Source organism: Corvus brachyrhynchos, unplaced genomic scaffold, assembly GCF_000691975.1.
Source record: "Corvus brachyrhynchos isolate BGI_N302 unplaced genomic scaffold, ASM69197v1 scaffold312, whole genome shotgun sequence".
NCBI lineage: Eukaryota > Metazoa > Chordata > Aves > Passeriformes > Corvidae > Corvus > Corvus brachyrhynchos.
In genome coordinates this window covers 356,295-376,360 of record NW_008236640.1, presented here as the reverse complement: position 1 = coordinate 376,360, position 20,066 = coordinate 356,295, and the positions used below count along the sequence as shown (strand labels likewise).

Below are 20,066 nucleotides of genomic sequence, written 5' to 3'. Positions count from 1 at the left end.
GGGCGCCCAGTCCTGGGGGAGCACACCAAACTCGAGATCATCATTGAGGAATCCTACGAGTTCAAGGTACTGTCCACATCCTCTGTCCCTGTTCTTCTTCCCCCTCTGGCTGGGGACCCTCCTTTTGGGTTTGCACAGCAGTGGGAGGCACATGGTGATGGTGTTGGAGCAAAGTGGGGCAGTGAATGGAATCACACACAGAACGGGAGCTGGGATCCCAAATGCTGCAGGTTGCTTTAAAGCACAGCCTTGTTCTCACAGTGAGTTCTATGTGCTGGTCCTACTTACAGGCAGCCTTGAGTGAGCCCCAAGCCTGGCACTCCCAGTGCAAAGGGCTGATACCCCAAATGCAAGTAATGGTTGTGCAGCTCAGCAGCCGTGAATGCGTGTGCCAGGCCAAGAGCTGAAAACGGGCCATTTCATTATCTTTTCCATTTTTCTGTAGTATAAAAATATAACAGGCCACCTTTACTGTGGCTCTGAGGTGGTTCAAGCTCCCATCCATGAGTAGATTTCAAAAGGTCTTTTTTAGCAGCAGTGAAGGGAATAGCAAGTACTTATATTTGGGTTTGCTGCTGGGGTTCTTGAGCTTAAAATCTGTTCAGCTTGTTCCATAAACACATGGCTGTAAGCACTAGCACTGGTGGGTTTTAGCCCAGTATCTCCAGCCCCTAATTCTGTGCTATGCATCTCCATCCACAGAACACGGTGGACAAGCTCATTAAGAAGACGAACCTGGCCCTGGTGGTTGGCACAAACAGCTGGAGGGAGCAGTTTATTGAGGCCATTACTGTCAGCGCGGGTGAGTTTGGGCCACAGCTCCAGGTGAATTACGATCGCACTTGCTCCTGTCTCGGCTTGGCTGTATTAGTAACACAGACTGTAGTGGAGCAGCAGGAGGCAAAACAGGTGGCAGAGTTATTTACAGTGCCTGCATAAATAAGGCAGCCGATTGAACCCTTTCGTGAGGGCACCTTGTCTCATGTGTAGGAAACCTTCTGCGTGAAGTGTGTCTGTAGCACCAGGCAGAGCAACACCTTGGCTGGTACCAGACGGCAGAGGGGAAAATGTCAGTTCAGTGGGAGAGATCTGGGAGGTGAACACAGCGTGGAAATTCAGAGTGGCATAAATGATGCGGGTGTGAAGCAGCAGTGCTCCCCATCCCTGGTTCTCCCTGTACCTCTGCGGTGAGGACAACGCAGTAGCTAAGGTGCCAACACTGAAGGCAGTCACTCTCTGTGAGCCAAAATTTGCCCTTGACACGCCCTGCTTTCTGGAACTCCTGCTGCCCCAGCCAGCTGTGGCTGGAGGATTGCAGCTCAGCAGCCCAATAGCTGCAGCAGCACATTGTATCTGTGGTCAAACCAGATCCTGTGTGGTCTTATCTTCCCTCCCTTGGAGAATTGCCTTTCCCTCAAATGCCCTGTTGTTGTACCTTTCTCACAGGTGCCAGTGCCATGTGTACCAGTATGCCCAGTACAGGATTTATTATCATTCCCATATATGTGGAAGAAGAAAGAAAGAAAGAAAGATCTCCTCCAGATGTTGTTTTAACAGCTGGAGACACTATTACTCACTGGCTGGATGTTACAGCCTCACAGCCCAGCCCTGGCTGGGTGTGCACACATTAGGGCAAAATCAACCAGCTTAAATTAAATCCCTGGGGAATGCGATTACCTCTTATCTGGCTAATTGTGCACTGAAATGCATGGGGGAGCACTCAGATTCCAGCCTCTAACTCTGCTATACGTGGTAACCTCTGCCCAGCACCAGGTAATTAACAAGGATGGCAGTACCATTTGCCCTCTGCCTCTGGAAACAAGGGCAGGACGCTGTGCAGCAGCTTTCTCCTCAAATTGTGATCCCTCCTCTTTTAGCACAGTTCTTCTGAGAGCCTCCAGGCAAGAGCCTCCCATTATTTTGGATTCAGCATGAACTTATCATGCAAGACAATCCTTGCTGAAGGTTTTGTAGCTAATATGGCTAAACTAATCTATGCCAGAACCAATTATTTAATTGCATCCCATGTTAAAGCAAAGATAGTCACTGACGGTCGGATCCCATTTCTGTGACGTGTGTAAAGACTGCAGTTACGTGGAAACCCTGTTGCCCCAATGTCTTGAATATATAGCCATGATCAGTGCTAACAGATGATTAACAAGCATTTAATAAATGGGATGTATTTTGGTCGACATGAGCTGTCCCTTGCAGTTGTGGATCAGCAGTTTGTCTCTGAGCTCTGGAGATATCCAGACTTTAGCTCCTCAAGCTTTGTGCAAGACAAGTTAAAATGCCTTAAACACTGGAGGTTGGGTTTGAGTTTTTCCCCCAAAGCTCACCGTGGAGACCAGGTGAGAGTCACCCATCACCACTTCAAAATGTAACATCCCAGCTGACAAAAGAAACATTAAACCCCCATTTCCCACCCAATGATCAGCTCAGGGCAGTGTTTGCAGGGGGATGGAGAAGCAGAAGGTGAGGTCTGTGGAAGGGCAGTGCAGGTGCAGGCAAGGCTGTGCCACACTGTGCTGTGCCATTCCAGAGCCTGTCACTCATGGCTCTTTCAGTCTGCACCCAAAAGCTATAAAGTTTCTTCCACAGCAGAAACATTCTGGGGCTTGCAGGCCTGTTTCTGAGTGCCCCCCTGGGTCACCATCCAACCCCACTCTGTGCTTCAAGTCACCTCCACAGGATCTGGCCAGCTCTTCAAAAGAGAGACATCATGGCTGCTTAACAAAATGATAGGCAGATCTGGATGAGTGTTATGACGGTGTCATTCATGTTCATTTTTCAGTCTGTTTCATTGTCCCCACAAAGATTTAGGTCCATAGCAGTCCTGATGGCACCCCGAGCTTGGCAGAGGATTGAAATACCTGCTGCAAAAATTACAGCATGAGCACAGCACGGTGTATCCTGCCATTAGCAGCCTTTGCACACTGAGGAAAAACACAGGTCAGAATAGGCTTTCCAGGCTGAAAAACTGTTCTTTATCTTCACAACAATGCACAGGAATAGGTATTTATATCTGCCAAAATAATAACACTGATTAGGTGCTGTTCCTGCCGTAGTGAGTTTGAAGCTCTAAAGCTTGCATCTTCCCATTGGTAAGGAGCTTCTTCCAACAGCCATGCAGGGAGACCTGGTGGTCCACATCCTTGGTGGGAAAAAAAAAAGCATCAAGGACATGGAAAATCACCAAAGTGCAAGGGATGTCTTTAATACAACTTGCAGTGGCCTTGGAATCCCCAACATTCGTGACTTAGAAACTCATCCTTGTTCCTTAAGGGCAGCAGGAAGGCTCCCACTGACTTAGTTGGAAAAATGTCACCTCCCCTTCAAGTCTGGGAGTGGTTCCAGTGTGAGCAGGAGGAGTTTTTGACTATGCCACAGCAGTGACACTGTGCGCTGTGCCAGGCTGGGGAAGCCCCACGTTTGCCATGCAGCCTGCCCAGGGCACAGACTGGCCAGCAGCCTCTCCAGATGGCTCCTTAGAGCTGCAGGAGTCAGACAAGGGGTCACCAGCCCCAGTGGGTTCTCTAGTGGGGTCAGCCCCACACCGTGGGGACTCCCTGTAGGCTGGATGCCAAGTGGTATTGCAGAGACAGGTGAGGTGCCAGTGCCTGGAGCAGGAAAGGGAGTGCCCACTTACCTAGGTCAGACCAGACACCAAGGAACGGGCAACCAGAGCTCATAGGGAAGCCTGTGAAGGGGCAGGGAAGTGCAGCAGGGAAGGACAGCCAGCAGTCATTGACCAGGGAGGCTTTAGGGCAGGCAAAAATCCATGACTGGATCCTGGTTTGCAGCAAAGGTAAGGTGAAGTGCCAGAGCAGCTCAGCAGCCATCAAAAGCAGCTGCCTTTCCAGAGAGCTGGAAGCAATCGGAGGCACTTGTGGAAAGCAGCTCAAAGCAGTTCAAAAGGGGCTTCCTTGGGGGAGTCTCCATGAGGCAAGAGTTGTTCTTGGCAGGTTCTCCTGCCCGAGTCAGCTCCAGCCAGCACGAGGTTGGTTATTTCCCACATCTTCTGGGCCAAGGGGTCTTGAGCAGGGGCTGAGTCCCAGAAGGCATCTGATGGTTAAACTCAGGTGGGGGTGCTGGCACAAGGCTCTGCACTTTCTGGCATGCAGGTGGATTTTTAAACCATTGCCTCTGGGGTGTCTCTCTGTGCTGTGGGAAGGGCCAAGGAAAGGCCATTGAGCCACTCTGACGGTTGCCCAGCAAACAAGATATTTGGAAGTCAAGGCCTGCAGGGCCCAAATCATGAGACACAGCATTTTGGGGGCTGCAGTATGCACAGGAGTTTTGCCCAATCTCCCCAAGATGGGCAGGTCTGATCAGGCACTGCTGGTTTTCTCCAGGGGAAGATGACGATGACGATGAATGTGGGGAGGAGAAGCTGCCCTCCTGTTTCGACTATGTGATGCACTTTCTGACCGTCTTCTGGAAGGTCCTTTTTGCCTTCGTGCCCCCGACAGACTACTGGAATGGCTGGGCTTGCTTCGTTGTCTCCATCCTCATGATTGGCCTCCTGACAGCTTTCATTGGTGACCTGGCATCCCACTTTGGCTGCACCATCGGCTTGAAGGACTCAGTCACTGCAGTCGTGTTCGTTGCACTGGGGACATCGGTGCCAGGTAAGCACAACCACGGGGCTTGTTGTGAAGGTCCATCTCCACCCAGGCTGGGGCTTGGATTTGGGCTTGGGTTTGGGTTTGGGTTTGGGTTGGGGTTTGGGTTTGGGTTTGGGCTGGGAGAGCTGTGCTCTGCAGGATCCTGGAGCACAGGTTTGAGCTCTATGTGGAAATCGGTTTTCAGTCTCAGATGGGCTGGAAGGGCAGAACCGCGATGTGGATTCAGTCCCGTGGGAATTATTTCAAGGACCTTCCCACTGCAAAGGCTGTGAAGTATCTATTTCTGTGGGCAGCCTCCGTGGTATCCACTTTCAGAGTCGGAGTTGGTCTTTGGTTAAAATGCTGCCTGCGTTGTCAGTCCTGCACTTTAAGCATCTGGTGCTTTAACCTTGCTCCCAGGTGAGTTAAGTGCTAGTCCATACTCAGGGCATGCTTTCCTGCATGGACACCTTTGTGTGAGACCAGGTTCAGATGGATCATGGTGAGGTTGCTGAGCCGGGGGAGCTGCTTGAAATGCAACTTGTGAAGCTCTGGGGATTCCCTCATCAGCTTGTGTAAGAGAGCCTGTGCCTTTCACTCACCTTCTCCCATGGGCTGTGCTGGGCAGGCAGAGCCTGGTTCCTGGACAAGGGGCTCTGACCCAGCTCAACTAGCCCTTGCATCGGTCACACATTCCCTCACCACCTTCAAACTTCCACTTATCAGCACTCAGATGCTCAAAGATCCTGAAATTGTCCTAATGCTACCAAAGGCAAAGAAAAGAAGCAGCAGTACCAAAAGGAAGAACAGATCTGGGGCAAGGTACAGAAGAAGGAGCATTTTTTAGACCTCTGGCACTAGAGGCTTTAGGCAGAAGGTTTGCAGGGCTTCTTCACACCTTTGACAGTGAAAATCTTCCCTCCTGCCTTTGCCGACATAAGGTGGCATTGAAGAAGTTCTTTTTTAGAATACATTGGGCTACTCTTGTTTCAGTTGGCTCCCAGGCCGTGCTGTGTTAGCTGGGTGCTGCTTGGGCTCCTCCACCCCTGCTTTCCAGGAGATGGGCAGGCACCAGAAGAGAGTGCAGAGAAATCAACACTGACAGGGGCCTTCCCTGCACTGAAATCACTGCTCAAGCTTGCAGAAGTGCATGTGGTTGTTTCCACACTCATCCCTTCTCTCCAGTGGCAGCTGCGGAGCCACGGAGGCATCAGCACTGTCCCACAAGTCCATTACTGCACCATAATCAAGGCCCTTTCCTTCCCTTAGCAATCAGGTGCATTTCCATGGCAGCTTTTTTTTAAAAAATAAAGCAGACTTTTGATTTCTTTGCTGCAAATGGACCCTCTCGCTGTGCTTATATGTGCCCATCCCCTCCTGTCCTTTGGAACTGGATCTTTGTGCCAGGCTGCACCTCGCTATGTCACCTTGGAGCCCGCTGGGGAGGAGCAGAAAGGAAATTCTGTAGAATTAAAAAATGTAAAATATGACCTTGTTGTTTTCTTTTCCTGAGCCACCCTGGGCTGCCTATGCCCGAGGTGATCTGGGAGTGCAGATATGTTCAGGACTCATCTTCTCATTGTTAGCTGAGAGTGCTCACCTGGACAAATCCACGGGCTGATCCCTCCTGCTCTTCCTTCCCCCTGCAGATCCAGAGTGGGTTTGGATGTAAAATCAGCACTTCCCTGTGGTGCAGAGCAGCATCATGCTGGTCTGCCTGACACAAGGTTTTCCATTTAAAAGGCCAGCCAGGTTTTGTCATTGGTATTGAAGCTGGCACAGCACCTGGGCAAGCATGCACCACCCACATGGTTTTTCTTCCCAAGGGATGGAGGATGACTGCTGGCTTACCAAAGTGCCAGGGTCTGCACAAGGCACTGGACTTCAGGGAGGCAAAAGGTGCTAGAGGCCACACTGGGGGAAGCCCTGTATGTCTGAACATTGAGGTTTCCCCCCTGTGCATTTCTGGATGCTGATGGTCCAGAAGAACCAGATAGTCCCCTGGCTCCTTGGAAGTTCCATTAGAAGGGGCTGTACCCTATCCCCTTACCCATTATTTTCTTTCCCCAGGTGTTGCCATTGACATTTGTCCCCAACTGCCCTCTTCTCCTGGGTGCTTCCTGAGGGTTTCTCCCCATCTTTCCTTTGCAGACACATTTGCCAGCAAAGTAGCAGCAACGCAGGACCAGTACGCGGACGCCTCCATCGGGAACGTCACTGGGAGCAACGCTGTGAATGTTTTCCTGGGCATTGGGGTGGCCTGGTCCATTGCAGCCATCTACCACGCGGCGCACGGACAAGCCTTCCAAGTCTCCCCTGGCACGCTGGCCTTCTCCGTCACCCTCTTCACCATTTTTGCTTTTATCAGTGTGGGAGTGCTGCTCTACCGGCGGAGACCCGAGATTGGAGGTGAGCTGGGCGGGCCGCGGACTTCCAAGCTGCTCACGTCCTCACTCTTTATCCTCCTCTGGCTCTTGTACATATTCTTCTCATCTCTGGAAGCCTACTGCCACATAAAGGGCTTCTAAAGGGACAATCAGAGATAGTAAATATGTGTATATCTATATATATCTATATAGAGTGATATATAGGTATAGATATAGATATAAAGCTGTGTATAATGAACAGAGAAAGAATAAAAGAGATTTGCCATGTTCACACACCTGCTGATGGAAAGCGGCTTTGGAGCATCCTTTGAACTAGGCAGGACCCCAAAGCCAGCAGGACCCCTCCCCAGGCAGCAGCCCCAGCCAGGAGCCAGGGGCAGGGCCCTTTCTGCAACTCGACCAACAGGAGCGGCCGATGGCCACCGAGCCCCTTCCCGTCGCTGACTCCCACCCGCCGGCCCCCGGGAAGACGGATGTGATGGCGACCGGGGTGCGTCGGTGTGAGGAAGGCCAGAGTAGCTGGTGAGAAACAGAGCAGTGGGCAAGGGAAGGAGAGGAAAGCAAGGGTTCTGATCTCCCACCGCCATCCAGCTGCCTTCACCACTCGGGAACAGGCCCTCTGGCCCTGTTGGAGAGGAGCAAGAGACCGAACTGAAGACAAGGGGAAGCTGGGAGCTTTCTAAGGATAGAACACAAACCGTTTTTGTCATTGATTTGGGGTTGGTTTTTTTGTTTCGTTTTGGCGTGTGTACAACTAGCATTTCCCACCCACATGCCCCTCACCTTTCCCTGTCCATGCTTTGGGGGTGCACAGCCGCAGCCTCGTGTCCGGTGTCCCAAGCCGAGGCTGCGCGGAGCAGCGGGAGCCTTCCTCCCACTCCTCCGCCTCCTCGGGCATGCTGTCGTGGTACTTGTAACATTTGCATGAATGAAATGAAATCTATCTGTATATAGCATCCTATAGCAGTAGTCCTTCCAACCATGTGGGTTGAGCATTGCAGATTACAAGCATTTTCTTTTCACTGGGTTTTATTTATTTTTAGTTAGTTCGGTTTTGCCATAGGGTTTTGCTTGTTTGTTTGTTTGTTTCCTCTCAGCGGGGGCGGAAAGGATGGAAAGCTGTCCCCACTTACTGCTTGTGGCATGGGTCCGTGAGAAGCAATAACAGCCGTGCAGCTGGAGGTTTTTAGGAGAGGAAAGCCCGCACCCCAGAGACTGCAGGCCCTGCCCAGCTCTGTGGATGGGGTCCTCTGATGAGCTGAAGCCAGTGTGAAGGCCTCCTCTGTCCACAGGAAGTTTTACACGAGGTCCCAGGGAGCCCGAGTGGGGTGAGCAGTCTGAGGGGAGCAAGCCTGGCTGACTCCCAGCACCTCACGTGCTTCTGCCTTTCGAGTCGGTGGCTGCCTCAAAGCCCTTGGCCCCCTGCTATTCCCTGTATCCCCAGAGGTGTAGTGACAGCCCATTTCTGAGTGTTAAGCCATCAGGACCGGTCCCCAAAGCTGGTCTTTTCCCACAGCCATTTGGAGGCAGAATAATCCAAGGTAAGGGCTGAAGGGCTGTACGAGATCTCCCACTCCACTGAGTGTGACCGGGAAGCATCCCCCCAGGAAAAGGCTGTGTTTTGCACTCTCCAAATCCAAAATCACTGGACAGGATGAGACAGGGAGGTGTAACTCAGCATCACTCCCCTGTAGCCAGGAGTGCAGGCTGGGGTAGAGAGTCGAGCCAGGGAAATGTGGGTGTAGAGCTCCCCAGGGCACAGCACAGGGGAGGCACTGGGCACTGGTGTTGAGAGATACCTTCTCACCCCATGCCCTTTGCCTGGCTCCCTGATGCTGCAGCCAGGCAAACTCCCAGCCTGCATGTCTGTGGTGAGCTCTTCCCACTCAGCTGAAAACCATGTCTGATGCTTGTACCATAACCAGCTGGCTGGGGGTATCTGTACTCATTTTGAACTATCTGTGGAAATTTTAATTAACCTGCTGTAAGGTTTTCTCTAGGAATATGAAGTTGTGGGGTTTTTTTTTTTTCTTCTCGAGCCTTTTTTCACTTTTGATTTGTTTTGGGGTTTTTCTTTTTTGTTTCTCATTGTTTTGGGGGGAAAATCAAACGCAGGTGCAGGTTGTTCAGGTTTGTGATTACCTTTATGTACAATGATTTCATTTTCATCTGTTTGGCTTCATTTTTTTTCTTTGTGTGTATTGCCCACCACTATAGGCAGTGAGTCCACTAATTGTGATGATCCTTATCAATGGTACACAATGCACAGAGAAATAAAGTTTGTAATGATTCCTGATGGATCCAGTACTGCTCCTGCATATTCTCTATGGAAAACCCTTCTCTCCCGTCCAGTTGTTTCCCCTTTGTACCCATCTCTCCTTGACTCATTGGCCTGCCCTCACCGTGTTTCTGCCACTGACGGGGGCAGTGGTGCCTTGGCACAGCCGCTCCTGCCCCATCTCATGCCCTTCCTCCCGCTCCATCTCCATGGTGCCTCAGGCTCGGTGCGTGCTGCGGTACAGCTGGGGCTCACAGCCCACTCCATGCTCAGGGGGATGCAGGAAACCACCCAGGGACAAAGCTGCAGGGCAACCCACCCTCCTGGGGCCAGGAGCTGCTCCTGTGCTGCATCTCTGGCCAGTGCTGGCTTGCCCTAGGCTTGGGGAGAGCCGTGGGTGTGCCCCCAAGGTACTGAGCAGCTCTTTCTGCTTGTGTCTTCTATAGAACTGCTCCTGCTGCAGCCTCACAGTGACCTGTGCTGGGTTAAGCCATGAGCTAACTATGAGGGAGAACGCACAAGATGCATTACCAGGACAGGGTCCATGGGTGCCAAAGCAGATCTGAGACACCCCACGAGGCTGGGCTGCTCTCAAGAGGTGCCTGCCTGTGCCCCAGTCCAGGTGCCGTGGGCCGTTTCAGACCCATGTGCCTCGACACAGCTCAGCCAGCACTGAGGAGGAGAAAAGTCTCCCCATGCCCAGGCATGTTGCTCCTCCCTGTGTTTCATCCAGCATCTGTTGAGCTGTCCCCAGATAAACCCTCCCTGCAACGCTTGGGAGGTCCTGCTCTGACAGCTGAACTCAATCACCAGCTCTGGAGATGGGTCCCAGGCAAGCACTGCCTTCAACACTCCCCAAGCCACTGAGAGCATGGCCAGCGATGTCCGTGTGCTTTTCCAGACAGCGGATTGTGAAAGCAAAGCAGCTCTTCTGACCCAGTAATTGCATCTGCTGAAAGGTGATCTTGGTATTTCCCCCTCATCATTTGCTTCTTCAGAATGAATTGCCATCACTGAAGTAATTAACAAGTCAAATGGGACTTGTGTAGCCACTCAGGTTAGCAGACAGTGAATAACTGTTCTGCTCACAGAGCTTTCCAAAGGGAAAAGCAAGCAGTGCTTGCTTAGGACAAGGCTTAAATCACAGGCTAAACACCAGCCCTGTTGATGCAGTTGCTCTCTGCCCACTGTGTGCTTTTGGGCATCTCTAACAAGGCTGTGCACTGTGTGATGTGTTGCGTGCCCAGTGGCTCATGGAGGGGTTATGGGGGAGCAGCAAGGGGGAGCACCAAGCCCCCATGTTCCCAAGGGTGCCCCAGCGTTCCCGAGGGTACCAGGCCTGCTCTTGTGCACAGTCTCCTCCTTAAACCACGCTCTCCAAAGGGAGAAGAGAACTGCCCTCCCCCAGGAGACACTGGCACTGGCTGGCAGTGCTGGGGTGCAGCAGGAGGAAGCACAGTCCCCAGCACAGTCACGCCTTGTCACAGCTCAGCTCCCTGGATCCCCTGTCTCATGCCAGAACTCTCCCACCTCTTCCTCATCCAGCCTCCCCACCCTCCCTCACGTGGGCAGAACATCGAGCATCTCTGATAAAGGCCTGGGTTTATGAATGTTGCCAGAAGCAGCAGTTCAAACCCTCGGCCTCCATCCATCTGCCCCATTTGCTCTCATCCCCTCTCATCACCCCACCAGCCAAAGGCAAACCTTTCCATGGAAAAGGATGCACCACGTGTCCATGTGCAAAGGCCATTCAGAGACAGGCACCCAAATGACTCCACAGGCCGCTGCCAAGCACTTGAGGACAAGCAGAAGGAACACACTCGTGACAGCGCTAACCATCTTGGACAAACCATATTCCCAGCTCGTCAGGGCTCAGCGGGAGTGGAGGCGAATCCCCGTCACAACCTGAACGCTCGGAAAAGGCGCAAACCAGGAAAGAGCGGCAGCTCTGCAGTGCCTCATGGCTGGGCCCACCCAAACCGCCGCCCGTGCCAGGGCAGCACAGGAACAGCTCCATCCCGAGGTGTGACTCCCTCATCTCCAACCCAACAAGGCTCCTGCCCCTGTGCCACCCCGCTCCAGGCAGCCTGTGATGCCTCTGGGGCGAGGGGTGATCGCAAGAGTCATTAGTGCATCTTCATCCCTGCTCCCTGACAGGACAGAGGGGAGAAGGGAGGCCTTGAGGCCGCCGTGGTCACGAGCCTGGCTGTGAACTCGCTGCACTATTTCTGCTACGGGCAGGGACTGGAGAACCAGAGCCCCTGTGTTATTGTTACAGCTATTTTTAAATTCTCGGGTAAGAATCGTCGGCATTGGTGGCCATATACATAACGCAGGAGGAGGTTCAGCTACGTCCCTGGAGGGACAGAGCTGGGCATAGCCGGAAAGTGACAGAAAACTTAACGCTGGATGCTCTAATTCCAAGACAAAGCCCTGCGTTATTTTCTGTAGGCTTTGGCACCCAAGCCCATCTGGAGAAATGCGTTTGCAGAGCACCAGGAACCTCTCTGGCCTCTCTGAGCATGCAGTGACCAACTACTGATGCCTCTACACATGCTCAGCACAGCTGTGGAAAAGCCTGTTTATCTTGTAAAAAATTGACTAGCGCAGGAAAGCATCCAGAGGCGTCCGTATTCTTGCAAAAAGCACCAAGGGACAATAAATACAGTGAGATTCCTCACCTTTTAAGGACTTGAGCCTTTCTGCTGTTGGAACTGGAGGTGCCAAGAACCTCTTGCCAGCCAGCAGCACCCCTCACGCAGAGGGAAGGGACACTTTGAGGGAAAGGGGCCTGCCTGGCCAAGTAGGAGCTGTTATCAGCAAAGATAGACAGGAGCTTGCTGCTACTAGCAGGATTTTCTGCTTGTGGTATGTCCCTGAGAGCATCCAAGGAGTCTCCACAGGGTCTTGCTCTCTCTCTGGAGCATCTTGAGAACAGCCAGTCCTGCCCCTGGGACCCAGTGCCCCCAGGGTGGTTCACCCCCTTCTCCTGCAGTCTCTGCACCCTCCCTTGGCTCCTTCCCCTTTCCCAAAGGGAATGCCAGCTTGGGGCTGCCCTCATTAGAAGTGTGGAAGAGAGCACTGGGGCACCCACTGTTCCCAAAGCAGGTGCTATGGAGCACTGCTGGAGCTGGGGGGGATGCCCAGCATTGGAGGGCACCAGGAAGGGACAAGTGCCATGGGGTGCCACCCAGATCTGGAAACCTTGTCTCAAGCACTGCCACAGCATGTCCCCTGCCCTGGCTGCCATGGGCATGGACATGCACCTCAATTTCTGCACAGGTATAGCACAGCCTCCTTTTTTGGCTTTTTTGGCCCCTGGACAGCTTTTTGGCTGTCCAGAGGCACCAATCCCAGACAGTATTTTTATCTCCTTTGATTCAGAGCAGCCCTCAGCCTGTCGTACTGCACCAGGAAAGCTTTCTGCTCCTCCCTGTATGCAGCCCCACCCCAGTTCAGGTGGCAATGGGAAGGACCATTAGTGATGCACCATTAGTGACCCCACCTGGTGCTGGGGTCCTCCAGGTTCTGCCTTGAGCCATCCCGAGGTCCCAAAATCACTGTCTATGCACAGTGACAGTCCAGCCTGGGGCTTGCTCTGTGCTTGCCTCCCCTGTGAAGCCTTTTCACATGCCATCTTCTCCCAAGCTCACTGCAGAGAAGCATTCTCTGTCCCTCCTGCCCCACAGCTGGGGCATTCCTGTGTGGGACACTTTCCTTTTCTCACTGCACCGAAAAATTATTCTTGTTAGCTCAGCCTCGCTGTCTGTATCTCAAGGCTGGACTTGAGCCCCTACAAACCAAGGAGCAGGCAAACTTCCACAAAAACCCTGGCATGCTGAGCCCCTCCCATTCATCACCCAGGCACAGGCACAGCCACTACCTGCAGGCACAGTTTTTATTGTGCCACTGCCCCTTGCTCATGAGTCTGTGGCAGATTAAACATTTTTGGTGGAATTTCCATTATCGAGTCCTACAGATGCTCCAACTCCACCCCCCAACCCAAACGTGCCTTGACATTTCCAAAACAAGCTGATTTGCTTTACCTGGGGGTTCAAGACTTTCCTGCCCTTGCTTAAAATGGGCAGAGTTTAAGTAGAGCAAGTTGCAATGGCTTGGGATGCTTATCCACACTTAGAGCTCCTAAACCCTTGCAGGACATGGGAGACTGCCGCAGAGCTCTCTCCCTGCACCTCCCGACCTCTTTGTTCAGGTGGGATTTATTTCTCGTCCATTATTTCCAGCCCAGAGGAGTCTCTTTGCAGATGCCAGGATGAGACCTGCGTGGAGCACAGCCTTGCCCTGTTTGCCTGATGGAAATTGCCATGTCCATGGCACTGCCATCCCCAAGAGCGTGTCCCCCTCTGCCCCAGCCCACAGGCCCTGGCAGGCTCGTCGCTCGCAGAAGTGTGAGATTCTGGCAGATGAGCTTCTTTGCAGAGATACTTGGAAACGTGCAGAATTTCTAAGTCCCTGTAAAATTGCTGTGCTGGCGCGGGCAAGGTTGAATCCCAGTGGTGCAAACGTGTCCCAGAGCTTATTTGGGAACATTAATGAAAGGTTTTGCAAACGAGTGGCTTTGTGATTCCCAGGGATGTAGGGAGGTGCACAAGCGGAGTTCTCCTTGTTCTGCGTAACGCTGAGATGCCTCCCTTGCCCTTTGCCTTCAGCTACAGCCCTGTGCACTGCCCTGGCCTTTCCTTGCAGCGTGGGCTGTGATGAGCTGCCCCGTGGCTGAACTCCCCCTGCTCAAAGGAGAACGGACTGGTGCCTGTTTGTGTCTTCGTTCACTTGCCCCATGTTGCCTCCTTCATCTTGAGAGCTCTTGAGAAAAATGTGCCCATGCAGGGAGCCTTGCAGGAGCCCTGCTTGTCTTGCTCTTAATCAGGAAACATGCTCTGCTCTCTGCAGCTCCAGACAGCAAAAGATGGCAATAATACCTCTTACATTGCAGGCACTGCGTTAGCAAGGAAGAAAATGTTATTTATTTTTTCCCTGACAATACTTGTCCTACTTCTTTTTTCCATAATGCATTAAGCATTAGGAGGCACAGCTCTGCACACAGTCCAGCTCTCAAGACTACCTGTTGAGGACATTGCTCAGCAATCCAGCAGTTTTATTTGTGGATGAAGGGCAGAAGGTGGTGAATTCTCCTACAATTCCTAGCTCCTGCTGGAAGACACACAGCCATGCTGGCAAAACCCACAAAACACAGGGTTTTGTAAAATGCAGTCTTTGCATCCTGCGTCTCTGTGCCAAGAAGACCTGGCATGAGGTTGTAAAATCCAAATCATGAACTTCCTGAACACCACTCATCAGAGATGGGCATCTTTATCCCTACTGCTGCCTCCAGGCTATCCGGAGAGGTCTCTGGCACACCTGGTGTTCACCTTTTGTGAAAGTCACCGCTAATCAAGCGAGAAGAGGATGTGGAGTAGACAGACCACATTCTACCTCCCACCCCAAATACAAGCCCACAGGATATCCCCAGCAAAAAGCAGTCAGACTGCCAGGAGCACAGCAGTCCTTGGGAAACCTCACCCACCTCAAAGGCAAGCAGGTTCCCCATGGTGCTCGCTCCACGCTGCTCCCCACATCACTGCCATGAGGGAGGGGCTGCTCGCAGCTCAGCATCCTGCAGGCACAGGCAAAGGAGACACCTGGGCTCCCCAGGCTTGCTCGTGGGAGCATAAGCCAGAGAGGCCTGCAGGGAGTGGCCATAATATTTCAGAGGAGAGATAAATGAGATGGGAATTAGTAAAAAAAAAAGATAGTAGCAGTAATTTAGATCCATCACTTATTTTCCACTGTAATGAAGTGCCCCAATTATCTTGATGCTTGAGTGACCACTCCAGTTCTCAAAAGTAATTTCCACACACTTGAACAACTGCTCCTCCTTCTAGAGTAACCATCTCAGAAAGAAACACATCTTTTCTTGGCAGTAATTCTTGTCAGCAGCTTCTCACACTGTCCCACTCAGGAGTGGAGGGACACTCGGGCAGGGAGCTGCCTGCACAGCCTGTCCCAAGGTTGCTGGACATTCCTCACACCAAGGGTCCCCTGGAACAGCAGGATGCAGGCGGGAGAGAGCTCAAACTGGCTCGCTGGGCCTGAGAAGTGAGGGGGACAGCTGGTGGTTGGATGCAGCCCATGAGGGGAGGCAGGCAGCAGGCGTGTGGTGACTCTCCTCACGGGCACCCCATGCCAGGGTGGTGGCTGGGGACAGCACTACCAAGGCAAGTTGTCCTCTGGAATTTTGGATGTGCTGCAGAAAGAATGGCTCTCACTTTCCTGGTCTCCTCTGACAGCCACCAATCTCTGACAGCCACCAATGTGCCCCTGCTGAGCAGCCCGAGGGGAGCTCCCCGTGGCCCCCGGAGCAGCACGGGGCAGGCAGGCAGGGAGGAGGCTGCAACCACCCTTCCTGACGCACCCAAAGCCACCTGCCACAGTCATCCTGTCACCCATCACCCTGTGTGTGTCTCCCCGACAGCCACAAGGCGCTCTAGGGCAGACAGACATCTTGTGCAAACCTTGACAGAGAGAGAGAGATCTCTGACAGCCCAACCAGCCCCCTGGTCCCCCCACCAGGGACAGGGCAGGCAGACCCCAGCTGGACAGAGCCAAATTATTTCAAAGCTGGGCTGAGAGTTTGCAGGAGAACTGGTTTGCCTGGAGACAGAAACCAGAGCATGGGTCATAAATTCAACTCCACCTTCCCTCTGCCACCTGCGCCGTGCTTGGTGCCGTGAGCTGGCGCTGCCCCAGCGATGCGGAGCCCTTGTGCCCCAAGCTGAGGGTCGCCCCTGGGCTCAGCAGCTGGAGCCCCCCAGTCTCTCTGTCTCTGTCACAGTTCCTCACAAATTCAATGGCACAATGCAGCTACACTATTTGAAAAGCCATAATATTTGTTGGTACGACTCTTTTATTACTGTCAATTTATATATATATTTGTTGATAAAAGAGGTCATCTTGGGAGACACTTCCAGTCTACTGGGAAATAATTGTCCGATGCTGTATATTCTGTACATGCTGTATAAACAAAGCAAAATATGTAAATCTAAATGTTCGGTGGACTCGGTGGCACCTCCTGCAGGGGGAGATTGGGACCAGGCAAGGCCCCTTGTTGGGCCACCACGGCTGGGGCGCGGGGATCCCAGCAGAGTCACCATCCTGCTGGGCCCTGGACACGGTCTGGGGCAGGATCTGGCCACAGTGCAAGGGCAAAGCCTGCGGCTCCCTCGGTGGTTCTCCCCACACGAAGGTGAAAGGGGGCGGCTTTGGGAGCAAGAGCGGCCGCACTCGACCTCCCTCCCGGGGCACAGCACGGGGCCGGGCACGGCCGGATCCATCGGGAACTCTCAGCGCAGCACGCCCGGCGTCAGCCACCTGCTCCCCAGGGAGGACACCCCTCAGCCACCACCCAGCACGACATCTCTAAGCCTTAGGGGTCCGAGAGAGACAATTCCCTGTGGGGAGACGGCTGGTGACAGCAGAGACTGGCTCCGAGCATCCGGCTTCTCCAGCTCCTTCCCACGCCAATCCCAGCTGCCCTCCTTGGTGTGTTTTACAGCAGCCATGAGCTGTGCCCTTCTAACCCGACACACGCTGTTAGAAAACCTGTTTCATATTTTCCGTGGTATCAATCTACAACTTTTGAAACTATTGGACACAGTCGTGGTAGCCTAAAAGTTGTGCTGAGCTCATATATTTTTATATTTGTGGTGTTTTCCTATCAATAGAGAGTAGTGAACCCTATAGCTGAAAGTGAACTATTCAAAATAAATATATGACTGCAGAAAATCTTTGTAAAAATAATTTATTTGAAATATTCTGCCAAAGATAGCTCTCTAATGATCTGTAAGATGTCGTTTCTCTCTTTTTGCTCTGAATGTCATTGTGAAAGAACTTTTATCCCCATATCTTTTGAAGATTTTTTTTTTTTTTTTTTTTTTGTATCTTTAAAAGCAAAGAAATATTCCAATGATTTTTTTACTAGAGCAGTAAATAGAGTAGCAAGGAGGCACGAGACAACTTTGCAAAGGTGATAAACAGGATCGGGTAACAACCACTCTGAAAATCGGTTTCTCCCATAGTTCCTCTGGCTGACAGATGGGTTTTGAAGCCTAGGACAGCTGTCCAGCAGGAAGACCTTGGCTGCTGCTGCTGTGGCTGCTGTGTAGCTTACCCAAAGGAGAGAAATCTCTCGAGAATCCCATCCCCAGGCTTGGGGCATTTGGATCCCCTTGCATCCAATCTTAGCCTCTTCATAATTTATGGGCATGATTTATTTATTAGCCCTTAATAGGCCCTGTGGCACATGGGGAGCCCTCACCCACAGCTTTGTGGGGCTTCAGCCATTCCCTCCACGCACCTGCCAGCAGCCCTGAAGCAGTGGCACAGGGAATCCTGCTGGCATCCAGATCTGTCCCCTTCCTCACACGGGGGCAGGGCAGGGGACACCCAGCCACCAGGGGACACGATACTTTAGCAAGAGGATCCGTCCCTGCAGGTATCCAGTTAAAACAGGGGGAAGTAGAGCCTTTTAGCATGGAGAAGCTGCCTAGACAAGTCTTTTAGAAATTACCTTTTTTTTTTTATTATAGAGAATAATCTTCTTTCCCTTCTTCATTTCTCCCTTTTGAAAGAACTTTTCAATACTAGGGAAAGCCTTCATTATCCTCTGTGATCCCCAGGTCTGCTGCGGTGGAAATAAATCCGCAGCCACGTCTGTTAGGCTCCACCACTTCAAAGAGATTTTTTGGCTCAGACTTTTTTCCCTTCTGAGCAGATTCACAGTTTCTTGAATGTCTTGGTCATAAAGGTCTGGACGAATTAACTGGTTTAAAAAGGAAATAAAAGCCCTGTTCCAGTGAATGTGTTTCCACAAGCAATTCAACTTTTGACTCCCCCTAGGTCAGGCACGTGTGTGTTTTATTGGGAACGGAGATGGGAAAAGCAGTTTCCAAGCCATAAGGTGTGACGGGTGTGATGGGAGAACTGCTGTCCGTGGGGTGTGGGTGGCACACTCTGCAGCCGTGGGAACCACGTGCCAGGGAATCTTTGTTCCTCTGTGCAAGAGCTCTCTGAATCCGGGGCTGCGCAGCTGCTGCGTCACAGGGAACCGCAAGCGAGCCAGGGAAGACAATGGTGAGAAGAATTGGGTTTCTGATCACTGTGCATTTTGTTAATTAGTGAATTCAAATAGTTTTATTTTTACCAAAAACAGATAATCTTTATTCCAGTAAAGACAACTGTTGACTTGAGATATATATAAATATATATATATATATATTATTTGAATGGTTTATATCCTGTTGCTCTAACTACATAAAATGGAAACATGTTGCAAGTTGTGTCATTCCAATATACAAAATAAATTACTTTTCCCTGCATGCTGCCTGGGTATGTTGTGATTTGAATTAAGAGTTATATTTGAATTGCCTTATTCAAGAGGTTGTATGTTACCTAACTGGGGAATGACCTGGCACTGTTCATCACATTACATGTGTACTTGATGCTGTGTTATGTCAAATTCAGATAAGTTGTCTGTCATCTATGTATTTTGTGGGAGATCTTTTATCTTGTTAAACTGTGATGTGTAAACCTTCATTGCCTGAAATAGTCACAGTTGTATAAATCAGTGTCTTCAGCTGTTTTCCTAATTTTAACACAATTCCTAACACAAAATATAGATGTTTGTAAATTCTTCATTCATTTGGTCTATTCTTATGTATGAGGCTTTTTTAATCTGGCAAAGCAGTAAGATAAGGCAGCTTCCCCGGCAATTTTCAATCAAGGCTCAGCTACATTTCTATCCCTCGGCAAGAGGCAACAACCAATTTTCAGCAGCGACAGTTGGCATTCGGGATGTCTGTTTATTGCTATTATCTCTCCTGGCTCGGATGGGCCATTATCACTGCAGAACGCGATGATTAATGACAAGCCAGACGTGACGCTCCTGCAGCGACAGCGCTCTGGGGACCCGGCACCTCACAGCGCCTTCCTCAGGCCCCGCACCTCTGCCGTGCCCCAGGCTGGGTGGGAGGCAGGGAGGGGTGGGGGTCCCTGCAGACACAACTGGCAGCAGCACAGTGCGGCCAGGAAACAGCTCGGGCTGGGGAACAGACCCGCAGAAGCCCATCTCCAGCTGGCAGACGACTGGAGCATTTCTGGACATTTCCGCCCCCATGCCTAAAATCCCAAATAAAACAGTTGTTGGGATCGTTAAAACACTCCTGCCAGACTCAGACACGGTCCGTGCTCAGCTGCGCAGCTGCCGCATCGTCCTGAACACGAGCAGCAGAAATGTCTCGGGCACACGAACCACGCCGAGGTGTCTCAGCCGTGCTGTGAGAGCCCCACCGTGCTCTCCCCACTCTTCCAATCCGGGCTGCAGTTGCACACGAAACGCTGCTCATTTTTTATGTCTAGTAACCGTGAGAAACACACGGCCACAGAAAAGAACTCCTGGAGCAGGACAAGCTGTGGTCCTGGGCTATTGAATTTCTTTCCAGAGCTTCTAGTGGTAAAAAACTTCCCATCCCATCCACAAACGTATCCTTTTTTTTTTTCCTTTTTCTCCCTTTAGTGTTGGCATGCTTCGGGTTTGAAGGCTGCCAAAGGGGGGAAATGCAATGGGAAGGGCGGGGATAGCACTGGGAGGAGGCTGCCAGCGGCAGTGCGGTGCGGCACCCCGCAAACGATCCAGAGGACTGGGGGAAACAGGCTTGCTAGAGGCAAGTGTGCGGTAGAAATTCTAATTTTAGCTTCAGCCGCTCCGGGGCTCCCAGC

The 20,066-nt window shown here is 51.7% G+C and overlaps 2 protein-coding genes across 8 annotated transcripts in view; both read left to right on the top strand.

The window, feature by feature from the left end:
• Window positions 1–18,985, top strand: part of SLC8A1 (solute carrier family 8 member A1) — a 138,519-nt gene extending 119,534 nt beyond the window's left edge. For all 7 annotated transcript variants that reach the window (XM_008644365.2, XM_008644361.2, XM_008644363.2 and 4 more), the window contains 4 exons: window positions 1–66; window positions 703–802; window positions 4,356–4,631; window positions 6,759–18,985. The exon at window positions 1–66 is cut by the window's left edge and continues 65 nt beyond it. In XM_008644365.2, the coding sequence (XP_008642587.2) occupies window positions 1–66; window positions 703–802; window positions 4,356–4,631; window positions 6,759–7,135 (819 nt within the window). In that variant the 3' untranslated portion in view covers window positions 7,136–18,985. The remainder of the gene's footprint in view (window positions 67–702; window positions 803–4,355; window positions 4,632–6,758) is intronic.
• GINS1 (GINS complex subunit 1) overlaps window positions 1–20,066 on the top strand; it is a 25,573-nt gene that overhangs the window by 2,897 nt on the left and 2,610 nt on the right. The window contains exon 3 of the mRNA XM_017726712.1: window positions 15,773–15,780. Coding sequence (XP_017582201.1) covers window positions 15,773–15,780 — 8 coding nt within the window. The remainder of the gene's footprint in view (window positions 1–15,772; window positions 15,781–20,066) is intronic.